General features: G+C 46.3%; 1 protein-coding gene across 3 annotated transcripts in view; it reads right to left on the reverse strand.

The window, feature by feature from the left end:
- Nucleotides 1-1,298: 1,298 nt before the first annotated feature.
- The window catches only part of ARHGEF6 (Rac/Cdc42 guanine nucleotide exchange factor 6), a 95,665-nt gene continuing 72,181 nt past the window's right edge, over nucleotides 1,299-24,782 (reverse strand). For 2 of the 3 annotated variants that reach the window (XM_040627794.1, XM_040627804.1), the window contains 13 exons: nucleotides 22,903-23,041; nucleotides 20,244-20,303; nucleotides 18,342-18,488; nucleotides 15,577-15,663; nucleotides 14,707-14,785; nucleotides 13,747-13,889; nucleotides 12,346-12,471; nucleotides 10,796-10,816; nucleotides 9,596-9,689; nucleotides 8,459-8,548; nucleotides 6,512-6,611; nucleotides 4,842-4,896; nucleotides 1,299-3,749 (listed from right to left, as the gene is read on the reverse strand). In XM_040627794.1, coding sequence (XP_040483728.1) covers nucleotides 3,609-3,749; nucleotides 4,842-4,896; nucleotides 6,512-6,611; nucleotides 8,459-8,548; nucleotides 9,596-9,689; nucleotides 10,796-10,816; nucleotides 12,346-12,471; nucleotides 13,747-13,889; nucleotides 14,707-14,785; nucleotides 15,577-15,663; nucleotides 18,342-18,488; nucleotides 20,244-20,303; nucleotides 22,903-23,041 — 1,282 coding nt within the window. In that variant the 3' untranslated portion in view covers nucleotides 1,299-3,608. The remainder of the gene's footprint in view (nucleotides 3,750-4,841; nucleotides 4,897-6,511; nucleotides 6,612-8,458; nucleotides 8,549-9,595; nucleotides 9,690-10,795; nucleotides 10,817-12,345; nucleotides 12,472-13,746; nucleotides 13,890-14,706; nucleotides 14,786-15,576; nucleotides 15,664-18,341; nucleotides 18,489-20,243; nucleotides 20,304-22,902; nucleotides 23,042-24,782) is intronic. The other variant, XM_040627801.1, reaches the window with a different exon arrangement.

Consider the following 24,782-nt stretch of genomic DNA (forward strand, 5'->3'; position numbering starts at 1 on the left):
AGGGGTGGTCAGAAAGGTTCAATGAATGCCAGAAAAGTTGGGATCAGAAAAGCCAAGGAAGGAGATATTTATCAAGGAGGTAAGGGTCATATAACATGGAGATGTCAAGATAGGCATTGAGAAGTGTTCCCTGGATTTTTCAATTAAGAGCTCATTAGTGACTTCACAAGAATAGGTGGCTGAGGTAGAAGCCTACTTAGCAAATGCCAAGTACAGAGGAGAAAGCATGGTGGAAAGAACGCAAATCCCAGAGGTGGACAGACCAGAGTTTCGAATCCCAACTCCACACATACGAGCATCTTGTTTGACATCTGTGCCTCTGTTACTTTGTAAGACGGGGCTAACCAATAACGCACAGGGTGGTTGCAAGGGTTTCATGAGCTCCACCATACAAAACGCTTGGGATAGGGCCTAGCACATGGACGTGCGATATTGTATCTACTACTTCAGAGTAGGAAACATAAACCACCAAAGGCATCCCAAGCAGAAAGGTAATACTCGGTGCCCACGAAATCACTGGCAACAGAAGTCGCAGTCTGGGAGCTTCCATTGGACTAATGGCTTCGAGGTCATTGTATTGTATTGTGATCCAAATCTAGCTTCCTCAACTTCTGCTCCTGCACCGCCACCACCACCACCGCTGCCACGACAATCTCCCACGCACAAAACTGTGAGTGGACACACCGGAAGCTAGAACACAGAGGCCACAGACACGTCTCTGGGACTGCCCTCCAGCTGCCAAGCCCCAGGAAGATGGCCTCTGCCTAACGTAAGCCTTCCGAACATTGTGCAAAGGCCTCTCATTGGCAGAACTGAAAATGTATCAGAACCCACATTGTATAGAGAACTGTAGCTGCGGGGGAGTCTGAGATAGGTCTTTTTTTTTTTTTTTCAGTCTTCCAGGGAGAAACACAAAAGGGGTAGGAAGGGATGCTGAGTAGCAACAGATAATATCCAGCACATCTGTCTCGAGGTGGAGCAAATATTTTCATCTTGACAGCTGACACCAGCATCCCAACTGTGGTCAAAATGTAGGCTATCACTGGTTAACAAAATCCTAACACCAGACGGAAAATGGTATCCATACAGTTCCTGGGCTGGGGCCAGAAGGAGGGGGGCGGAGAAGTTAAGAGTGGGGGGCAAATATCACCTGCCCTGGTGGAAACAGGTGGAAGGCGGCCAGGGGACCCGATGAGAGTGGACGGCTAATGAGTACATGGGGGAGGAAGCTGTCACTGCATGAGAAACCTTTCTGCACACCAGCTAGCAAGGAAAAGTAAAGAAATGAAACACAGGACTTAGTTTATAAAGCATCGTTATTCTTATTTATTGAAAATGTCCATTTTAAAAGTCTTCAAAATAAAAACAAGTTAGAAAATTTGAGCTTGTGTAAGAAGGGACATGACGGAAGAGGAACTAAAAAGCCTCTAAGGGCAGCAGTTTAATTACAGGGTAACAGGAACCCACTTACAGAGTATTGTAAACAACACAACTACGGAGACACTGCTCTCGGGTTAACATGGCTTCATTTCCTTTATATTACTGCTTAATGTGTGAGCGCAGACACCACTCTGCACAAGCTTCACTACCCAGAGTACCGAGGGCCTCTCCTCAGAAGGGCCAAGTTCCAAAAACATGCATATGTACACATCGCTTTAAAATAAAGACCTTTCAATATTGTAAGCAATCCTATGCCTTATCAACTAAAGTACTTTGTAATCACAAAAAATGTTCCCTATGGATATAGTTTGTGCATTTACTGCAAGCCACTGATTAACCACAGGCGGGGCAGATGCTCAGATCTGTGTGGTTGCTGTTAATTTTTAGGTGAAGGACGGCATGTCTAAGCTGCTGGGCTTAAAAACAGAACAACGGCCATTTCTAGAAATCTTCTTCACTCTTCAGCTTTCAAAGATGGCTGCCGTGCGGTTGGCTGATGGGGGACTGCAGGACTCATCCCCTTCCTGTGGATGGTGCCATTTCTCCTGTGCAGCAAGCGGGCAACAGCCCTGTACCGTGTAGCTATGGGGAACTCGAGACCCCACCCAGTACTAGAAAGAAAAAGAGCTTAGCGAGCTGGGGGATTCAAGCTTCAAGTATGGTTTCTGAACACCATTTGCAAAACCGACATTTATAGGCGCCCATCAAATGTATCCAGAAGACAACTTTGACCAGTCCATTAGCTCTTTGCCTCTCTTTCCAGTGATCTGCCCCCCTGCCCAGCTGCACCTGTCTTGGGGAGAGAGGGGGCGGGTTGCACTGCTCTGTCCTGGAGCCTTTTGCTGACTTTCATTTGTGCCGAATTTGGCTGTGTTCTGCTCTTCTGGGAACCTCTTCTAAACCTGGTTTACCACAGTTCTAATTTTGGAGACACTTACAAAGGTGACCGTTTGGTTCAATGCGCAACTTTAGGGGACCAGTTTCAAATACTGAGCTTCACTAGCAACCAGCACACGACCACTAGAGGGGTCCTTTCCTTGTGGACATACAAACTGGACCGATAGCACATTTCTGCAAATAATACTTCAAGTCCTACTCCAAGAGGCTGATGACTGTTGTAGTTTCTTGCTGCATACCTGGGAGAGCGATAAAGTGAATTAAAGCGGTCTACTAGGGCACGATATCTCCTCAACGCAGATTGTTTTCAAGGATGAGAAGTCACGAGTTGAATATGCAATGCAGAGGAAGTAACTGCTCACAGTCTATATTTTCAAAAAGTAAGCAAAGCGCACACATACTGCTTCACACACCGCTTCATATGGTTGGCTGGAAGCACTGGGCAAATAGAAAACTTAGACACGAGGCAGAAGGTCAGGGGGGAAAACCTATCATGCGCTGGTCAGGGATGGTCAACTCGGAGGCGGAAAGGGAAGATTGTCTAGTGCAATTTGCTAATAGGTCTGGTGTTGGCAGGGGTGACCGGAGCTTCTGCCCCATAGAGTTAAAATGTAAACCCACACAAAAGGAATAAGGGTGCTACTGTTTTCTTGGCCTTACAGACAACATAGGGCAGTAAAAAAAACAACTGTGCATTGAGGGGTGGCACATGATAGTCAGGGCACGGTGGCTGGGTCACTGGGCAAATGTGCTAGTCTGCCCTAGTCATTGCTCAAGGAGCTTTGCCCTCCTTGGGTACTGAGGGGCTTCCAGATACAAGAAAGCATGAGAGAAAAAGTCAAGTTCACATTTACTAAGCCACGGCCGGCCACTTTGATATGGCGGCCAGCCCCAAAAGAGTGACAGGGCAGGGTGGAGGGTGGGCAATGGCTGGTGCAGAGGCACTATGAATTGAAGGCCGTCTGAAGACCGTTTAAGTCATTTGCCTATACTAGTTTTCCTTTTCTTATTGAATGGAAAAGACTCTGGGGAGACTTCTACCAGCACCTCTCACTTTTACCCCAGTCAAAAAGAAAACAACCAACCAATAACCAAATGACAACAAATACTCAAGCAAACAGCGAGACAGAGAAAGAGAGAGAGAGTGTGACTGAGAGAGAGAAGGACTGACTCAGATACAAAATAAAAACCAAGGAAGTGAGCAAACAAATCATTCAACTGGACATTCTGAGATGCCCCAGAGGCACGTGTGCCCAGCCGCACAGTGATGGTTATGGAAGAATGGAGGTCTTGCTACTGGACTCGGCCCGAATACACTCATCAGTCTGCTTTAACAGCCTCCGGACCAGCTTTTCTAGGTCCCTTCTTGACTTCAATTCTTCTTCCAGGCACTGCTTCATTCTTTTATTTTCCTATGATGGCAAGAGACTTGTTAATTCCCCAACCAAGGGGCCCCTTCCCAGGGCTCCTTCTGCTCATCCTCTTAGCGGCCTTCACCACCGACCGTACTTTCCCTCCTCGGGCTCCTCTCCCTCAGCTTCTAAGGCAAGGCAGCCCCCTGCTTCTCCCACCCCTCTCTGGCCGAGCCTTTGCATTCTTCTTGCTTGCAGTGTAAGCGTCCTCTACGGCTCTGGCCTGGGCCCTCTTCCAACTCAGCTGTCTTTTCACTTAGTGTCTCTTCTCCTTCAACTCAACTCAGGGGCCTCCCAAATCCCTTTGACACTTGACCTCATCTCATCTCACAAGCACTAGGCCCACAGCCCCCAGTGTCAACTTGATATTTACAAGTGCCTCAAACTCATTACGTCCTAAAGTGAACTCGGTGTCTCCACCGTCACCCCAAACTTCTCTTCCTCCTGTGGCTCCTGATCTCCATGAAGGACACCACCCTGTCAAACTAGACACCCACATAAGAAGCTTCATCTTTAATCCCTGGCTCTCCCTCTTAATCCCAACACCACGGCATCATTTTCCACAGGCTCTAACCCTGCGACGTGCCTCCCCTTACATCCATTTTCCTCCTCTGCAGCCTCAACGGCACTGCCTCAGTTCAGGATTCCATCGTGTCTCACCCTGAGTTTTGTGACAACCTCCCAAGTGGTCTTCCAGTCTCTGTTCTCCCCCCTCCAGTCCATCCTTTACCCCATCACCAGGTACAGCCTGTCCCCAAACACCAGGAAGAGTGTGCATCGTGGAGCACTGGACCACATCTGCAGAGGAGCCCACAAATCAAGATTTATGGTTCTCTTTACACTCACACACTCACGGATGACTTAGCTTTTTAAAAATTCTGTTCACAAATGTCAGAGGACATGAAAGTGGCAACTAAGTAGGGGACCCTACTGTAAACCGCTAAATAGGTATAGGCGCAACCATGAGAAATTTAAACCCCGGACCACATGGTAAAATCAACAAAACCCACCTCGAAGACACAAGAAAAATCCCCACCTCCTCACGTTGTTCCTGTTATATGACCCGAGAAAATGACTTTTGTATTTCATTACCTGTTTCAGTTCTTTGACCTCATCCTTCAAGGCATACACAGTATCGACCAGACTCCTAGAACATAAAGGTCAGAGATTAAGAGCTGGCACTGAAATACTGTTAAGTAAAACTTAACAATAAAAGCAGCTTTCGAGAACTACAGATCCTGAAAAGCAGTGGACTTTCTAGCTGGTCAGGAGAGAGACTGCTATGAACGGTCCTTGTGGTCCTTATTTTTATGGGCAAACAACCGCTAGCATGCATGGTCATTCGGATGCCATGTCATGGCACCTTTTCTCTATTGCCTTCCTCCTTGGCCACTTGCTTCCCAGCTTGGGAGAGACTAAGGCTCATCGTAAGGTTTTGATTCTTTCTTTGGGGCAGGAATGAACATCACCTAACATGTAATGTGGGTGTCATGAGACCCTGCCTATCCTACGATATCTGTGTGATGGCATTGCTGTTTTCACCTCTCCGACCCTACACAACCCTACATGACACAAAGTGAGGGGTTTTATTTCTAGAGGATCCCATCTGTCCCAAAAGAGGATAAAGTGCCCTGGCTCAGTTACTTCCCAGATGGCTCTCTCCCTGGACAAGAACTCTAGAGATCTGGGTTCCAGTTCTGATCCTACCACTTACCAGTCCTCTAATCTTGGGTAAGCAATTTCCTTCTCCTCCTCTCCTTGTCTTACCTTCTTCACATACAAAACGAGGATAATACCACATGCCCCACAAGCCTCACAAAGTTGATATGGGGATTAATATAGCTCTCATAACAATTATTATTACAACTATTACCATTTATTGAGTGATTACCATGTGCCAGCCTTTATATTTATTCTTCCATTTAACCCCACAGCAAATCTTAAAGTTATTACTGTCATACCCATTTACAGATGGGGAAACCGAGGCACAGAGCAGTAAAGAAGCTCGCCCCAGGTCACACAGCTAACACGATGTAGAATTTGGACCTGAACCAGGGCTGTTCTCTTGAGCCCAAGAGCTTTACCATTTTGCCACATCACTTCATATACCAGATGGAAAAACACATTGACGGTGTCGAGCACTTTGAAATACGCTGTCCTATGCAAATTTAGGCCTGACTTCAGAAATGACTCAAGTTAAACAAATGAATTATTTGGCTACTTTGTGTTTATTTTATGAGCCCATAGGTACTTAACCTGATTTCCCCCCATTAGGTCACCCTGCCTAGGGTACAAAGGTACACTGGGAGCATCATTTCCCTGAGCCTCAACTTCAGTAGAAGTGTGAAAGTAATGCTTATCTCAGTGGTTTCTGCAGGATTCTAAATAAGTCAAGTATGTCAAAGTCCAGTGTTTGACTCAGTAAATGTGAGAAGCATCCCTCTGGCCAGGGAAATTGGCGCTGTCGCCTTCCCAAGTGCCATCGAGACCCATCTGGAGTGCTAGTCTTGCGTACCCTGAAGCACCTTACCGTAGGGGGCTGCCACCACTCAGGGAGTTCCACCCTCTCTGCCTCCCCTCCCCCTTCCCCTTGTTGGGGGGCAGCCGTTTCACAGCTCCCAACTTCGTGAGAACAAACAAGGATATATACCCGGAGAAGGAGAGACTGTCCTTCAGTGTAGGCTTTGCAACAGATGACTGCCCTGCCGGAACCTTCTTTCCAGCCCCCACACAAATCAGGAAAGGTAGCCTGCTCTACTCACTTCTCTTCAATGATAGTCTGGCCGTTGCTCCTGGTTTCTTCAATGATGAGTTTCTCCTCCTCGGGGAGTAAGACTTGTGGGAGCGAATCTTTGCGAGCACCTACAAACAAGGGTTGTGAGAGGGAGGAGAGGGGAGAGTTACCCAAGGCGACTCTAGATGTTGGCCCCTTCTACTATTGTCATTGGGGGGTCTTTGGTGATGGCACGTTGCTGCCTTGCACCCAGAGAACAGTCGTCCAACATTTGCTGACTAAATCTTCCTGACATGAGAAAACAGACAAATACATCGATTCGATTTTGGCCAAGGCGGGGGACATGTTGTCAGTGAAGCCCATTTTGGTCAAGGGTAGAGCGGGGGTTGGGGATTATCACATCAGCACAAAGACGTGGGCATCCTTATGGCTCTGCTCAGACTGTCTCTAGGCTCTGGGGATGGAAGAGGTGACAGAACAGATAAGGGACTGGACCAGACAGCTCCTGCACCTCCAACCTCCCCCTCACTTCTGGATCCTTCCTCTTGGAGTACGAGCCCTTCATCTTCGATCTTCAAGTTGTGTGCGCTCACTGCCTCCCTGTTGCTGACGTGGCGGTGTCTGTGCCTTCCACAGGGCCCAGCACTGCACAGGTGCTTACTAAGCAGACGGCAGATGGACAGACTGACTGCTTAAATGCCACGGGAAGTAACAGCAGTCAGTTCCTGGGAAACAGGACTTCCGGCGGGAGAGGGACAGAGGATGGGAGGTCGCCATGATGCTAGACCCTTGCCGCGTGTCAGCGGCAGGCTGGGCAAGAGGGGCGGAAGCGTGCCTCTTGAGGCCAGAACACCTGCCTGCGCCTCCTACAGATCTGCGGGCGCTGTCACTGTGAAGAGAGCGGGTTTGGGGAGCAGATGAGGTCACGTTTTGTACGAGGGATGCTTCTTCTGCTGTCTCCCAGTCCCCCTCTCTTTCCGAGTTTTCGTACCCCAAACTGCTCTCCCTTTCCGTTCCTGCCTCCTTGAAACTTGTTCTCAGAGCTGGGCATGCCCAAAGCCACGGCCAGGACCTGTCTGTGAAGCAGAACGTAGGACAGGCCTCTCTTCACGGTCAAACGTGTTAAGTCTGACATCAAATGCTTTCCTCACGCCAGCCTTAGGGGCATGTGACTTTGAAGGCATCAGTCAAGGCAATCCACCCAAGGGATCCCCACCCCCACTCGAGTGACTGGTCAGTAGCTGTCCAACAGGGAGCACCGTGGACGACTCACTGCTTATGCCGATGCAAACACCTCACACCAGGTCTCCTGAATGTCTATCATCACGGAAGCCAAGGCAGAACCAAATGCGACCTGGTTTTTATAAAAAGCTCAAGGATCAATTAGAAAACCTCATCTTGCTTTCAGTTTGTAGCCTGAAAGGTGCTGGGAGGTGGGGGGGGTACCCTTCCCCGATAGCTCCCTGTAAACTGCAGACATTCCAAACAGCCCCTGCTAAGCAGCTACCTGTCCAGATTTTCAGAGCAACTCTGAAACTTGAGCTGGGTGAAGCACTGTTCGCTTAAATATGCAGCTGATCAAAGATAGTATTGTGACTTCCTTTCCAAATCTGCCTATGAGAAGAGATTAGCATCAGTTCACAGACACAGGAACTCTCTGGGCTCTTTAATTCCTAACTAGTGCTGGTGAAGGCATCTGTGTACTTCAAACGAGAAGGACTTTTTAAAAAACTTTTTTTTTTTCATTTCTATCACCTCCAACTCTTTTACTCTTGCGTCTCTCTTTTCTCTTTGGGTGAAAAAGAAACAGCGGGTAAACACGCCGCCCGGCAGCTCAAAGCACCTTATCGGAAAGATGCAGTTCTGCAAGCGCTCCTCCGCACAGGGTCACCTGCTTTTCTCTTTTTTCAAAGAGGCGCTGAGCAGCCAAAAAGAAGCAGCGTTCATTAGAGAAAGTGGTTTGGGGGGAACGTACTTGAGCCATGACCTTGTTGAAAATTGGCGCTGGTACAGTAGGCTTCGATCACTTTAAGGATCTGCGCGTCCTCTTCCAGAGCAGCAGTACCTGTCGGATTTAATGAATAATGACTTTGCAGAGAGACAGAGCCGTCTCTGGACCCCCAAAATGACGCAGTGCGCTCAGCAGCTGGGGCCTGGCTTCCCGGACCAGAAAGCCTCCTCTGGCCGCTTTCATTCCATTTTTCTTTTCTGAGGCAACTTTTTCATCGTGTGGGGGCTTCTACTAGACTCCGAGGGGCCACAATGACAGCACCGGGCGTGGCACTAGCCTCGGTTCTCACCCGACATACACCACCACCCACCTCTCCTCCAAACTGCAAGGCTTCCCTTCTCTAGGAAGATTTCCCCCATAGACCGCACCCATTTTTTCTAAGCAGCCAGCATGATTCTCCCTCCTTCCCCTCCCCCTCCGACTCGTCTTGAAGGGACTGGGGGGGTGGAACCCTGCTAGAGGGCTGATGCGCGCACCCAGGGGCAGGCTGGGCCATGCAGAAGCTGGAGTCCGGCAAGGATTTCTCCAGACTGTATTTGTGGCTGAGACACCCTTTGTGACGCATCACTTACTCCTTCACGTGTGTCCCAAAGTACCTTGGTCCCAGCCGCAGAGGCAAATGCGTACATGCGGCCCGGCCGACCGACTGTGCAGTCCGCCTCGGAATCAAGCCGTTTCTACGCGGTAGCAGGCTGATTCCTCGGCTAACTGGGAACGTCAGGGAGCATTAAACTTCCAGAAGGATTTCAGCCTTCAGGTCTGTTTAGTCTATCTCAGTAGGGGAAAAACATCTTGGGCATCAGAAACTAAGGGGAAAAAAAACGTATCCCTAGCAAACGGGACCCTTTGGTGGTTCTGAACCAGGTGGGACAAAATTATGGAACGCGAAGGCCACACAGAGGGCGTCTGCCTCAGATCACGTGAAGTGCAGCGGCAGGCAGCTCGTTCAAAAAGCCTAGAGGTGACCAAACCCTAGAACGCGTGCATTTTTCTTTGTGTAACAGGTGATAGAGAAGACAACCTGCTCCAATCATCTGCTTTCAACAACATTCTTCCACTAGCTCATCCATAACCAACTGTCCAAAAGTATAAAACACATACTTTTCCGAATCACATATTCCTCCTCCGATGGCTTTCTTTCCGTCTTTCTTTTATGAAGAAACTTCTTCATCGTTTTGGGGCTTTTACTAGACTCCTGTAAGGATAGAGGTTTCTTTATGAATGAGAATTCTCTCCCCGAAAACAAATTAAAAAGAACAAATGAAATTAAACTGAATGGCTCTCTTATTTTGACCGTTTCCAGAATGCACCAAAATTTAATAACATACACAATAAAAATGGCTCCAATAAACTCTAAAAGGTTACATAAAACAGAGGCAATGACACTGTCTTCTCAATTGCCATAGGGACAGGTGCCATCTGTACAGAAAGTAGTGTGTGTCGATCCTAGGGAAATAATCGTACTCCTAACTTGCTTTATAGTCCTCACTGATACAGTTTTAAGGGAATTAAATAACAACTGTAGTACATTCTGCTTTTCAAAGAGCTTCCAAGCGGTTTAAACACATTTTCCTTAGCAACAGTCCCACAAAGAAGAATATTAATTTCCATTTGTCAGATGGGAAAATTAAGGCAGAGGGACTGAATACTTTCCCTGAAGGCAGAGAGAAGAGCCAAATGAGGGATCTCTGGATAAATAACTTGGGGTCAGGAGTCATGGGTGTAGACCCAAGCTTAAATATACATATAGAAAGCCATATTTTTAATGAGGAGATAAAAGAGCCATGGATTATTGAATTTGCTCTTGCCATCTGAATAACCGGGGTCCATTATCACGTGTCCAAGTAAACGGATTAGAATCTTAGACCCTGGTGACCATTCTTCTCCCAATCTCCCATGTGATGCATATACGTGGTGTTTGGATAATAATCAGTACCTTAAAATATATGGAAGAAAGAATTTAATTTCTTCCACTTAGCCACAGTGACCCACTTTGACTTGAAAATGCATAGACACGGAAAACTCCCGTGTGACAAAAGTAACAGGAAAAAGAGCATTAAAAACCACATACACACAAAGAAAACAGGCATTTTTAGGGCATCTAGGATGACGTTTTCAAACGTATTTCACAAAAGCCTGCTTTTTTGAAGAACGTACTTACATGTCAGATTTGCATCTTCATATTTTAGCCACCAATTAGAACAAGGGACAAAACAAGCATAAAGGAAAGCTTCATTCATCAAAGGTTACAGCACAGCATTATGATGTCACTGTAAGCCAAAGATATTGTTCTACCCTTACCTTTAAGATATAAGACATCCTCTAAAGTGAATATGTAAAGAAAGAGAAGATGAGCGTGAGAGGTCGATGGTTATAATGACCAAATCCATTTATCAATAATTCTAAAACAACATTTGAAATGTTAGTGTTATCATCAATTACACAGAGAGAATATCATCATGTTTCCCACATTAGTCTCAGATGCAATATCGTCATGCAAAAGCCCAAGGAATACAGTTCTGTGCAGAATCACAAATACTGAAAATAACCGAAATACATACTACGTGGTAAGAATATATTAATAACTCTCTTCTCCCAGCAGAAACAACATGATCATGCCTTAGTTTTAATGGATTAGTTCTGTGAAGGATTAAGTCAACTTTACCCTTCAAGGCTCACCTTCACTTGAACTTAGTAACTGACAATTACAAAATAGCCATCGTTAAAAAGGGGACCCAGATAGCTATGAAGTGGTGCTCCCAGTTTACGTAATCAGAGAGGAAAATTGGATGCTTGCAGGTATCACTGGTCCATTTCCAAAGCAAACCTGTGGGACTGTTTCTTGGTCCCATTCTGAACAGAGGTACGTAATAAGGATTCAGCTCGAGCATTATTTCTCCTGTTGTGCCCAGTTGAAATGATCAAAAAATCCTCCGGTGTCCAAAGATTGTTTTATTTTTACTGCACTCGGAGTTGGAGGCAACAATTAACCGAAACAGCACGGTGTTTGAGATCGAGACAAACTTAAAATTGAGCTAAATCTGTGTCATGCATCAAAACACACATTCGATATAGAAATATATGGTGTCTTTGCCCCCTAATTCTAAGATGTGCCTCGTAACTGTCACGGACTTAAACCTTCTCTCGGTAAGACCTAGGTAAAGAACAGTTCATAATAAATGAGGCTCTTTGCTGAAAGCTGAAACGGTGAGAAAAAGCTTAGGGGGAAAAAAACACTGTTTGGATGGAAAAAGTAACAGCCCCCACAGTCAACAGAAGCTGGTGACTGACATTTCTGACCACAGCTTTCAGGGAAAAATAGAAAGAACCATGAAGTCCCCACACTACCCAAATATCCACTGCCCTCTAAGGTTGTTGTCTAGAAGCCTCTATTTAAATTCTTTTCCCTTCCCAACTGCAGCAAAAAGTCCACACCTTCACAGTTCAGACTCATGGCCTGGTCCCATAAGACTTTCTTGGTTTGGCTTTAATAGATCATAAAGGCTCCCACATGCAGAACTGGGTCTGCTTGGGTGGAAATTCAAGTCCAATGAAGTGGCTCTCGTTTGAGATGGGTGGACGTGATTGCCAAAGGTTACAACTGTCGTGTCATCAGAAAGGTGAACCAGAGGCACATCAGGAGGGGACCAGGGAACTCAGGCAGTGCACATAAACCCTGTGGATATTTGATAAATATCTGTGCAGGGACACTAGGGAAAAGGGAAATTACGAAACAAGAAATCCCTGAGTCTAACAATTCACAACTGACTGACATGTATCCCCTAGCATAAATTCTAGCACATTGACATGAGCTTGTCAGAAGCATTTTATATCATATGTAGCGAAATTACCTCTTTATAACCTAGTGCTGCTGATGGTCTAAGTGGAGGCGCAGGTCGTAGACAACTTAAACTCCACGGTTTTATAATTTGAGGAGGTTCCAGGGGTCCTCGGGGCTGTCCAGTAGAGCTAAAAGACTGGGAAAATGTCTGATGAGATGTTGGCAATCTGCCATCTGACCCCGACCTTGGGCCACACGGCGAGAGAACAGCAACAGTGTCATTGGATCAGCAAAGCCAGCCATAGAAAAGGAAAGGTGGGAAAACAAAAGTCTCCAGTTTGAGAACTGGCACTTTCCAGTCCAGCTTATGGGGTCTCTAGGGACAGCACCACATTGACTCAACATCCTATGATCCTGTCTTCCCTCTCTCTTCTGGAATTTCACTCAAGCCAGGGGTGGCTTTCCTTTAGAAGAGAGGAAAGCAGAGTCAACATCGAATGGGTTCAGTCGTGCGTTGGGCGCTCGACTAGGTGCCGAAATAGGTTATTTCAGCGGAATGACCGAAGACGAACCTCAGCAAAGCAATGTAACTAGCTGGCGACGGACAAAGCCAATATTTGAACTCAGGTCTGATGCCAAAGCCCTCGTTCTTCCCACAACACACAGTGCTTGAGACTGGAGTTTTGGCATCACCGGTTTGAGTGTTAACAGAAAACATGGCAATCTTCACTCTCACTCAACAAGTACAGTCAAATCTCATCGATTCCAATTCCAGGAATTCCAAATTTGTGATAACTTAGAAGAAGGCAACACTGAAAGTTTACCCTTGAAGGTGACCTAGTGAATGTGGCAGCATAAATGAGATTACACGGTAGGGCTTTAGTCCTGGTGAGGGTAAACCGTGTTTTGACTCAGCACACAATGAATAGGAGACTAATGGCTGCTAATTAAAACGAATTTTTTTTAAAGATTTTATTTATTTATTCAACAGAGATAGAGATAGCCAGCGAGAGAGGGAACACAAGCAGGGGGAGTGCGAGAGGAAGAAGCAGGCTCATAGCGGAGGAACCTGATGTGGGGCTCGATCCCATAACGCCGGGATCACGCCCTGAGCCGAAGGCAGATGCTTAGCCGCTGTGCCACCCAGGCGCCCCTAATTAAAATGAATTTTGTGTGTCACCGAAATATCCTGGTGGGACTTCGGATGAGAAAAACTTTGCCAGCAGTTTGTGGGGAGAGGGAGTCCCTTAATACCGTCAAACAAAAGTGCATATCTCTCGGTACACCTTTGTCTTAATTTGGATGGGCCACAACAAGAAATCAGAATTATTGAGGTTTTACTGTACTTCGAAACCTACAAATATAGACAAGCTGAAGGCTAAGGCCATGCTCACTGATTCTCGTAAGTCCCCTGCAGGCAGGTCTGACGAGAGCCTTAACAATGCCCGGACAGCGCGAGGGGACCACTTACGGAATGAGCGCTACAAGACGACGACGACGTTTTGGATAACGAACTGCAGGAGGCCGGTCCCCGGATCAGTCTGCACAGCTGCTCCAGCCACTCCTGGAAGTCCTGGCTGTTGTTGCAGTGGATCACGATTCTCTCCATGTTACCTGCATTGCCCGACGGGGAGCATTTGGAAACAAGAGGCGAGAAGCCTGAGCTCGCCTCCTTCATACACAGACTTGATGCAACTAAGACTTGGGTGTCTGTTTTCAGGAAGGTTCACACCTAGGGGATAACCCTGTGGAAACTTCTATGTCAGGATCAGGTCAAGAAGTCAGGAAATAAATACCTGTAACTGATTTTTAAAACTGCCCTTGACTTCCACTGCTTACAGAATCTGAGGAAAGTTGTCTAAAACTTTAAACAAACTCACAGGGCAAAAATTTAAGGACAGAGCCCATCTTGTTGACAGCCTCCCATGAGAATACCGTACCACTTCACTCACTATTCAAGTTGAAACAAGGCCAACATCTAATCTCGGGCTCCCTACTGGGGAAGAAGGGGGTAAGGCCCGGGGCCATCATCCCAGCATCAGCCCCTGTGCTGTGTCCCTACAAAACATACCACCGTCACAAGGAAATCACACGGGCCTGGCAAAAGGGACCACAGGCCAAAAGATCAGGCCTAGCATTTTGCTCAGTTTGGGCACTTACATCAGTCCATTTTGTTATTCTGAGTTCTAACAAGTGGCTCTTAGGCAAGAAGAGATTGGAACTAATGGCAACACCGAGGCTTCTGAATGACCAGGAGACTGTGTTCTATCGCTGGACCCTAATTATCCCAGGAGAGCTAACATACTTTGCCGTGCCCGGTAAAGCTCACGCATAGAATTATCACAGAAAATAATGGCATTTATTTATTCAAATCCCACTTTGTCCCAAAAAAGATTTCAAGTAGCTACTCAAAAAAGAGAAAATTACCTACCTGTGATTTCAAATGTGTTGTCATTCCCTTCAATTTCATCTAATCTAGTCACCACCATTCCCGCTACTGGTATTTTTCCCTATCAGAGAAAGAACATTTCCATTAATTCTGTGGTTATATGCACCTCTGCTTATGTCTATTAGATTTTTCTGACCCTCTCGGGAATCACTGCTGAATGACGGCTAAACAGATTTCTCTGGCCTGTCAAAAGATAGTATGTTTCCCTGTTTTCAATTTTAATTAGACAAGAAAGCAAGGGGGAAATGTGGGTTGTGTTTTGCTCACACGCCCTAAACCATACGGTGGGGATTTACAAACAGCTTACTTTTTTCTAACACATTTGTGGGAGAATCAGTCAACAAAGTAAAGTTTTTTTTTTTAAAGTCCAATTTTATGAAAATTAGTCATTGCGATGCCAGCTAAAACAGTCAACCATAACTCATGGCCCTCCATATTTGGGGAGCGGGCTGAAGGAAGCTGAACTTCCTAAGCAGTTTCACGACTTGCACCTCAGAACCTCGAATCATGTGATATGACTGTGATCAGACAGTCATAGGAGTGGGTCCCAGCTTTACAGATTCTCAGCAATAATGATATGAGATGAGCCCGTGAAACATGGCTGCTAATTAGAGTTCTATTTAAACATTCATAACCTAGCAGTGGACATTGAAGATAAACCCATTACAGCAGTATAAAGGTTTCCGATCTAAGGAACATCTGCTCTTATAAGCTGTTTAATTACAACAAAGGGTCAGAACATTTTGTGTTCTCTGGCTGGAGCTTTTAATGCCATAGTGGAAATACTGCATCTGGATGGAAACCTGTTTTCATTCTGGGTCCTGCTATTTGCTTTATATGAAATCTACTAACCTGATAGATAAAGCCACTCATCCGAGGACTTGCCGATAACATTATCAAGACACTTGAGAACAACAGGAGGTACCGCTCCTCTTTTTCCTAAAGTGAAATGACACGTGCTTAGTGGAGAACAGAAATTGGACATTTTATTTGTTAAGAATTTCTGGAGTCACTGTTGTATAAGGCAGAGCTTATGCAAGGCAACGAAACACGAACAGTGACATTTAAAAAAAGACACCCAACCCCAAAGCACCAAACTAGTTGAATTTTGTTTTGAAAGGAGTACAAACCCGTGGTTTCTCTCTCTTCCTTTACATAACAGTTAGATACAAATAACCATGCTTGTTTCCCAAGGACGCATGCCTGAGAGGTCACACGGTTCATGCCAAGGCACAAGGCTCTGGGGTCACAAAATGAAAATGATTTTGAAAAGGAGCAAAAACAGAAGGGGCTTTCAGGCAACAGGAAGTTTCCCGTGCTCTAGCACATGTATTAAATTCTTATTCATAAAATCACTTTTAATCGGTAAGAACAAGATAACTATCGTACCCATGTAATGCGAAGAAGTAAGTACTTTTTGAAAATGGCACAAAAGGAAATTTCACACAGAAGGGCTTCTCTGAACCCCTTAAACAGACGATTAGTAGGTGCAAAAAAATTCTGTTCAGCTTACACGCCAGCCGTGCTAGCTACAATGATCCTTATGCTTCTCTCCATCTCTTTCCTTGCACTTGAGAAGGGCAATCCTTCGAGGCTCACTCTTCTAGCAAGTTCTCTGCAGCCTTACATCTTTCTGTACTGCGCTTCACGGATGCTGCGATTTTTACGATTGAAGGTCTGAGCCAACCCTGCGTGGAGCAAGTCCGCAGGCGCCGTTTTTCCAACAGCATTTGCTCACTTCATGTCTCTGTCACGTTTTGGTAATTCTTGCCACATTTCAATCTTTTTCACTATTACTGTATTGTTATGGCGATCAGTGATTATGACTCACTGAAGGCTCCGATGACGGTTAGCATTTTTTAGCAGTAAAGTATTTTTGATTAAGGTACGTACTGCGTTTTGACATAACGCTATTGCACGCCTAATAAACTGGAGTATAGCGTACAGAAAACTTTTATATGCCCCGAGAGACCGAAAACTTGATTTGACTGGCTTCACTGCACTGCTGGCTTTACAGCGGGGCTCTGGAACCGGACCACCACTATCTCCCAAGGATGCCAGGACCCCGTGCCTTGACATTTTCTTGCCAAATTACTTGCTGCCTTCATTTTTCTCCCCATTGATTCCTCCCTAACTGCAGCCCCACTGCCCTCTCAAAGTCATCAATAACTGCCTTCTAGCGAAATCCAATGGCTTCTTCTTGGTCTCCGTACTCCTTGACCTCTGAACCTTCGGCAGCACTCAGCAGGCTGACCACTTTCCACCGCCCCTCCCTGCCGGGGTTTCCATGACAACACACGCCCCCACTTCTCTCTGTCGGCTCCTTCAGGCACTGGCTCCTCCTCCCTTCACCCGAGAGGTTTATCCCAAAGGTGTGAAAGACTAATAGTTAGACTTGTAGCCACATTAACCCTCCCCAGGGCATCTGCATCTTAAATGAGATCGCTTGTTAACCCCAAGTAATGAATCTCTGACAGAGACCTGTCAGGGACTATGGGAAGATGTTTTGGGACCGGGAAGGCAATTCTAACACCCGATAAATCATGCCAGGTGACATAAGCACCCTTCCTCCCCTACTCTGCCCCCTTCCTAAAAGACATCATCCATCTTCAGCCTTGCGTGCTTCTCTCTGGATATTTACTTCCTAGGAAGGCACATCTGTCAGGGACAGCTACACGTCTGCCTCTGACTCTGCCCTCCCACCCGCGTTCCCCTACTGCGGTAACAGCCGCTACAAGACCTCTCCACCTGGAGACCTGCGGTTGGTCACCTGCTAGTGAACAGGCCTAAGGCGACACTAATCATCTCCTCCAGCCCACAGAGCACTGCTTTCTCTCGACTTGCCCTCCTAAACGGGGCTCAGATTTGCCCCCTGCGGTTTCATTTTCTCCCCAACCACCTCCGTGGGGGGGGTGATTCTCACTTTGTAACACAGCTGGTCCTTCTGTGGCCAGCCCCCTCCGCTCCGGTTTACCTGACACACATGCTCATCTGATTACGTATCATCAACACCCCCTTCGTGGTGTTTCTCTACGACTCAAGCCTCTAACATCTCCCTGCTGCCCGCTGTGTGGATCTGAACGGCTCTTGCCCGATGCCCGGGGTTCTCAAAACCCGACTCTGTCTCGCTCCCTCCCTTTCACTCTCCCAGCTCGCTTCCTCTGCTCCCGGCCGACTGGCTTCCCCACTGTCCCGTGGCAAAAGGCCATGCTCCTGTTCTCTCCTGAGATAAGAATGGCCTCGAGCTTATGAAATCCTTGCCTCTTCTCTTCGTGGCCCTCCTGCTCCTGCCCTAGCTCCATACGGTCTTCTTGCTCTCTCCCTTCTCTGAACTTCTGCGGAATCCACTGTGGAGACACAACAACCTTCACTGACGATTTGGGTCTGTTCGCTAGTTGCAGCTTGCGTTTCCATCTCTTTGTAAGGCATTCCTTGAGGGCAGGGATCATCCCGTGTTCTCTCCTCCTATCTCCTGCAGCACCTAGCAGAGTGCTGGGCAAGGAATATCTGCTCAGTTTCTTCGAACGTTCGAGCACTTGACCTCGATGGAAGGACACATCAAAGAAAAAACCCCAGGAAAGATGGAAGCAATGGCATTGAGATTTGAAACATCTTACCTCGCACGTCCCATACTGCACCATTACTTGTGACATAAACAGCACATTTCCCAAGGTTTTAATACTCTCTCCTTCCCAGGCCTGAATAGGCTCAGAAAGTATCTGCAATTCCAGCTGTTTTCTCTTTCTTAGATCTTGGCACTGGCCCTACAGAACGAAAGCAGAACGTAATGGAATAGGAATTCTTGAGAAACAGACCCAAAACAAGACCAAAGTGAGATGAAGCTTTGGACTTTCAGATTTCCACCGAGTCCCTAATCCTCAGCATGATGTGTTCCCAACAGACAGCAAGATCCACTATCCTAACTCTCTAACCAAATGTTTTGTGCAGAAGAGCTACTTTTGCCAAACCATCAAGATAAGGTGGTACCAGGGGCCATGCGTTTGTGTCGTTAAAAGACAGATTTAATTCACTGTGGCAGGGCCCTGTACTTTAGGGACTAGTAGTAGATTGGTATGGGAAAACAATACTAAATTAATGTATATTCCTAAGAGAACCGTGAAAAAGAGATACAACTGAATTCTACACATACAAACTGAAAATACAAGCTAGGAAACAATATGTGGGATATGAATACGGTATATATAAATATCACTGCTGCAGAAAGTGTGAAGTTATTTCTTAGAGTAATTTAACAGTATTCATTCCAAGGCAAATATGAAAATGAGCATATGGTTAGTTATGTTACTGTTTCCAAATAAATGTCATAGTTTTTTGGGGGTGTGTTTTCTATAAAATCTCTGTTGCCCCTTTCAGCTACGTGGAAACTGGAAGACATTGGAAAAATGGTCTGAAAGACATGTTCCTTTTTAAAAAGGAATGTTATATTCCATTTACATAGGACAAAATAAAGAGGACACAAATAGTAATAAACGCTATGGGCGTGAGTGGGCTGTTTGATTAGCTCGAGCCACTGTTGTTGACCTATGACAACAGCAATGTTAACCTAATACCTTACTCTGGTTTTCAACTTGCTCTTTACCTGTGGACACATCAGGTACTGAACTTTGAACAGCAATAAAACTGAGGTGATGGCGAATGTTGCATCACAAGCTTATAGCAAGAATCCATACGTGAGCACAGAGCCCAATCACTTGGAATGGTACAGAAATGTCTAAAATGAAGCTAAACTTGGGGGCGCCTGGGTGACACAGTAGGTTAAGCATCCGACTCTGGTTATGGTCTTGAGGACCTGAGCTGCAGCCCCGCATCCAGTTCCGTGCTCAGTGCCGAGTCTGCTTGGGATTCTCTCTCCTTCTCCCTCTGCCCCTCCCGCTTGCGTTCTTTCTCTCAAATAAATAATCTTTACTAAACTTAATCAATCACCCAAAGTAACACTACCTTTTCTCCTAAAATGCCACCAAGTGGTTTTACATCAGTGGGTTCAAGGAGACATTAATCATCACGCTCAAGATACAAGATTACAGGTAGCTTTGATAGCAATCTATATAAAGCAATTGCATTTTTAGTAGGTTTTCTCCTTTTAGATTTGATGGAGGATTTCTTTTTCATATGCAAAGAATAAACTCACACCTTTTGGCATAAATAGATGAATCCAGTATCGATGCCAATCAGTGAAAGACAAGTTGCACAGACATAAGGTGAACGACATGGGGGTAAAGACAAAGAGACAAAAGGAAACCCCCCACCTACACAGCAATGCTTAATGTGGCAGAGACTTCAAATGTGAGTGCTTTATACCTTCAGCCTGGCAACATTTCAGGTAAGCATGATTTTTTGGAAGACAAAATTAAATGAAGCAATCACGGCAATACTGTCGCCAAAGCTTATTGTTTCCACTCTAAAGACCTTTGCATAGGGAAAGAAACGTTACGCACAAGTCACTCTTTTAGGAACAAAGCATACAAAACGGAGAATTATAATTTGAGAGCGTCACCTACCATGAGAGTTTTGAATGCTATGATTGCTTTCAGAATATCCTGATGATCTGGATGCGTATCCTATTAAAGGAATACATTGTAAAACAATATTAAAGGAGAACAGATCAGCCGTTGCCAGGGGTCAGGGGTGGGAGGAGGGCATGGCCGCAAGGAGACAGAGGAAATCTGAGGGGATGATGGAACTGTCCTGTATCTCCATCGCAGCGGTGGTAACACGAATCTACACCCGTGATAAAAGCCATTGCTCTGTACGCCAAAAGAAAAAAGTCCATTTTACTGGAGGCTAATTTAAAGATCACAAAATAAGACGGCGCTTAAGCACTTGGTATCTCAGCGCCTCCAATGAGCAGGTGACCAAGAAACGAAGACAGCTGGTGGCGCGTCATGGATTTGGCCACAACATACTAGGTGTGGTTCCTGAGACTGTAGATAATAACTAATCAGCAGTCCGGGGGCATCATCAGGCCATGTCGTTAAGAAATGACAAGAGGTGGGGAACTGTGGGAACCGAGCGGTGGGTAGAGAAAAATCAATCCCGTCTCACTTCCTAAAATGCCTCCATTTTCCCTCTGCAGGCTCAACGAGGCAGGTGGGAACAAAATTCTAGGTTCCGTACGGTTGTGCTCCTTTGTAAGCCCCAGTAGTACCTATGGTCTGCAATCCCATGGTACCTACAACCCCAGCAGGTGGACAGGTTCAAGAACGGCTTTGAGGAATCCGTATCTCCATGACTGCTCATGAAGGGAAAGGGGAGATTCTTGGAGAGGCTGTAGACCTGACTTGGGGGGTAGATGTCTACCTAACCTTTGGGATTCAGCTAGAATAACTGAAGGACAAAGTCTGCTGCTCCACCAGCCTTCAGTAAGAAAACACAGAGCCGAACGGACCTGGGTCAGGAGACAGCGTCTCACCGGGTGGCGAACTCGCGCTCAGGGTGTGGGTTAGCTGATGGTGGGAGATGGAGGCAGCAGTGTAGATGGGCTCCAATTCAAGGAAGCCCAAGATAGAGGATCCGGGCAGTGGGGGTGGGGGGGCGATCTGGAGATTCTTTGCCTCAAATTGAGTGTGTATTAGCACTCCAGCATTGAGCAGTAACAGAAACTGAGGCCACTGGTTTCTGGATTTTTGCGATAAGCAAGGAGGGGCAAACCTCAAACGGTTCGGCAAACTGGTTTAGCTTTTGGAAAGGCATCCAGAGGTCAACACCTTCCCAAGCCCTAACTGAAATTTCATTCCGGCAGGCTTTACTCACTAGCTCCTCACTGCCTCCAGCTTTCCGGCAGGTCAAATAACCTGAGAATGTGGTTTTGCTCAGAGTACGTGCTTTCAATCCTTACAAATGCTGACAAGACCGGCAGCGTGCAACCTTTTTCTTTAAAGATAATCAAACCCTTTAAAACCTCAAAACCTTTCCCCAGACACAGGAAGAGCAACTAGGGTAAACGCAGGGCCCTCCTCTCCCACCCACACCTCAAACACCAGGCTCGATGGCGCAAGGACGACTCTAGAAGCTATCCCTGTTGATTGGTTTTTAATAAAAGGATCTGGTCTCTTGCTGAAACAGCATTCCATGAGCAGGCCTCGTTGCAAATCTTAATATTTAGAAAAGATTACAGTGATGCCACAGCTGTTGCCAGTCAACTCTAAGTTGATAAACACAAATGTGAGGGAACTTTGGGGAAGGTCTATGGATACGTAGACAGATAACCTAATATTGGACTTATTTATAAATCTTTCAGGAAATTTCAGAATGTTTCAGGGTAATCCAGAGTCAGAAAGCTCAATGATCGCAGGGCTCTCGAGATACTTATCCCTGTCTGTAGTGAAAGTGGTATTTATATTTTCTGATGTTTTGCTTTATCTCCCCAGATCAGGTTGGTTCATATACCAGAACAACAGAAGATCTTGGTTGATTTTGACTGAACCGCCATCTACAGAGGAGGAAAACCTAAGTCAACTTGAGAGAAGCAGCAGCACCGAGGCTGGGAGGGAGAATGATCATGATTATTTAGTAAAGGATGGAGACCTTTTGGTTGTAAGATGAATAAATTCTGGGGATCTAACATACAGCATGGTAGTTACGGTTTATAGTGCTGTATTGAATACTTGAAATTCACTGACAGTACATCTTAAGTGTTCTAATCATAAAAAAAATTAATGACTGTGAGGCAATGGAGGTGTGAATCAACTTGCTCAGGGTAATCATTTCACAATCTCTACGTATATTAAGCCATCCCGTTGTACACTTTAAAAAAATCACATTGTACAACCTAAACATATACAGTTTTTATTTGTCAAGCGTACCCCAATAAAAGTGGAAAAAATAAATAAGTAAAAATTAATCTCCAGGGGGGGCAAAAAAGGAATGCCCCCCCTTTTGTTTTAATGATTTTTTATTGTATTATGTTAGTCACCATACAGTACATCCCCGGTTTCCGATGTTAGGCTCAATGATTCATTAGTTGCGTATAACACCCAGTGCACCATGCAATACGTGCCCTCCTTACTACCCATCACCCGTCCCCTTTTTATTTCGCTGCATTAAGAGGGAAACTAGAAGCCCAGCAAGAGGGAAGACTGGATCAAGCAAAATGCAAAACCCAGGCTTTCTCTGAATTCCTCAGCGAGGCTAGTCTGCAGGGAGACTGCCTTCCCTTACCTCCATGTGCCGTTCCAACTCTTGCAAGAGAGTAACATACTTTTCCAGTCGCATGAACGGTTTGCTGAGGCTTGTGGTTAAAATGAGGATACCTGGGCTGGATGCGCCTTGACTTTCCATGAACTGTTCCAGGTCATCACTAGCAAAAGAACGACCGTGATTTTGTTACTGCTTTGTAAAAAATCATCAACCCAACATTATTTTCCCGTGTTTTGCACAATATAAAACCAAACAGAAATTAGCTTCACTAGTCCAAATGCTGTCCGATTCACGTCAAGTCCATTCAGTCATCCTTTGCTGGGCCCCTGCTATGCAATCGGCATTGTGCCCAGCTCGGGGGCTTCTGCGGGGAGCCACAAGCTTGTATGACAATCATGCATTGACATCTACTAAGTAACAGGCTCCGGTCTCTGCTGGGGACACAGCAGTGAACAAAACAAAAATCCCTGCCCTTAAGGAGACTGCCCCCACGGACATGAGACTTACAGGCTATCGGATGGCCTCAACGTACGGTTTTTGTCACTTCAAATGTTCTAGTTAGTGGCTGGTCAATTGCCAAGGGTAGCAGCTTACCGCATACTCCCTCCCTATCACCGGACACCCACTTGTAATGTTCAGAATCAAGTTCAGAACTCAGATAGCTGCATGTGTATATGACTAACCACAGAGTCACTTAGCCTAGGATCCGAAACCAGTGCAGCAGACTACATGGACGGTTCCACAGCTTAGTTAGAAGAAAAAGACTATTCATGCGTCACGAACTTGTGCTACAAGCTTGTGCTTCTTCTTTCAGCCTTTTTGCACCATCTGGATTGTCTCCTTTCCAGCAACGTGATACTGAGTCCTGGGGCTGCAAGCTCATTTTAATGTTCACTTGTGCAAAAATAAAACTAAAGAAGGATCCCCACTGCCTACGGGACGGCATGTTCTGAAACTTCTGCTTCTGACTTGGCCCCTTTGGCCTCCTTGCTTGCCCGTGCATATCCGATCAGTCTCAAGTTTATTCCTTTCCATTCGCACTGCCACTGCCTTGGTTCAGACCTTTATCTCCTCCCATCTGGTTCACTCCCAGAGTCCAACTGGTCTCCTGGCTCCCGGGCTTTCTGGCTTCCCAGCCGTCCTGCAGACCTCCGCTCTAATCCTGTTGCTTTCTTTTTTTTTTTTTTTTAAAGATTTTATTTATTTATGTGACAGAGAGACAGCCAGCGAGAGAGGGAACACAGCAGGGGGAGTGGGAGAGGAAGAAGCAGGCTCCCAGCGGAGGAGCCCGATGTGGGACTCGATCCCGGTACGCCGGGATCACGCCCTGAGCCGAAGGCAGACGCTTTAACGACTGCGCTACCCAGGCGCCCCAATCCTGTTGCTTTCTACTCAGGAGCCCCTGATTGCCTGCAAACTCAGGCCTGCACTTTCTAGCCTCCCACGGGTCCCACCCATCTCTCTCCTCACTCTCGTTCATGAACCCTCTCCTACAAAATGACTTACTTATTCTCCCTAGAAGACAGCTCAGACAGGGCAGTGCCTAACCATGGCATGTTGCAATCGGTCGTGAAATGCGTTCAAAGAAACTTGCTATCAGCAGTAAAACACTGCGGGGGGGGGGCGGCATGGGGATNGGTTACCCCATTCATAGACACATTCCCTCCTTGGGCTTTTGTGAGTGGGAGAGGACGGGATGGGGTCTCGGCTAATGCCCCGGCAACCTGGAGCCCTGCGGCGTCACACGTATGTCGGAGGGAAAAGGGGCTGGGAATCACTGCCATCACGGAAGCTGGATCGCATCTGAGTGGTTGTGCCTGACAAGCCACATGGGGTATTGTATCCGTTTTTGCCCCAGAAGCCCCTGGGAGGAGGGAGGTGCCCTGGACCTAGAGTCATAA

This window comes from Ursus maritimus (genome assembly GCF_017311325.1).
Source record: "Ursus maritimus isolate PB19 chromosome X unlocalized genomic scaffold, ASM1731132v1 scaffold_X1, whole genome shotgun sequence".
Classification (NCBI taxonomy): Eukaryota; Metazoa; Chordata; class Mammalia; order Carnivora; family Ursidae; genus Ursus; species Ursus maritimus.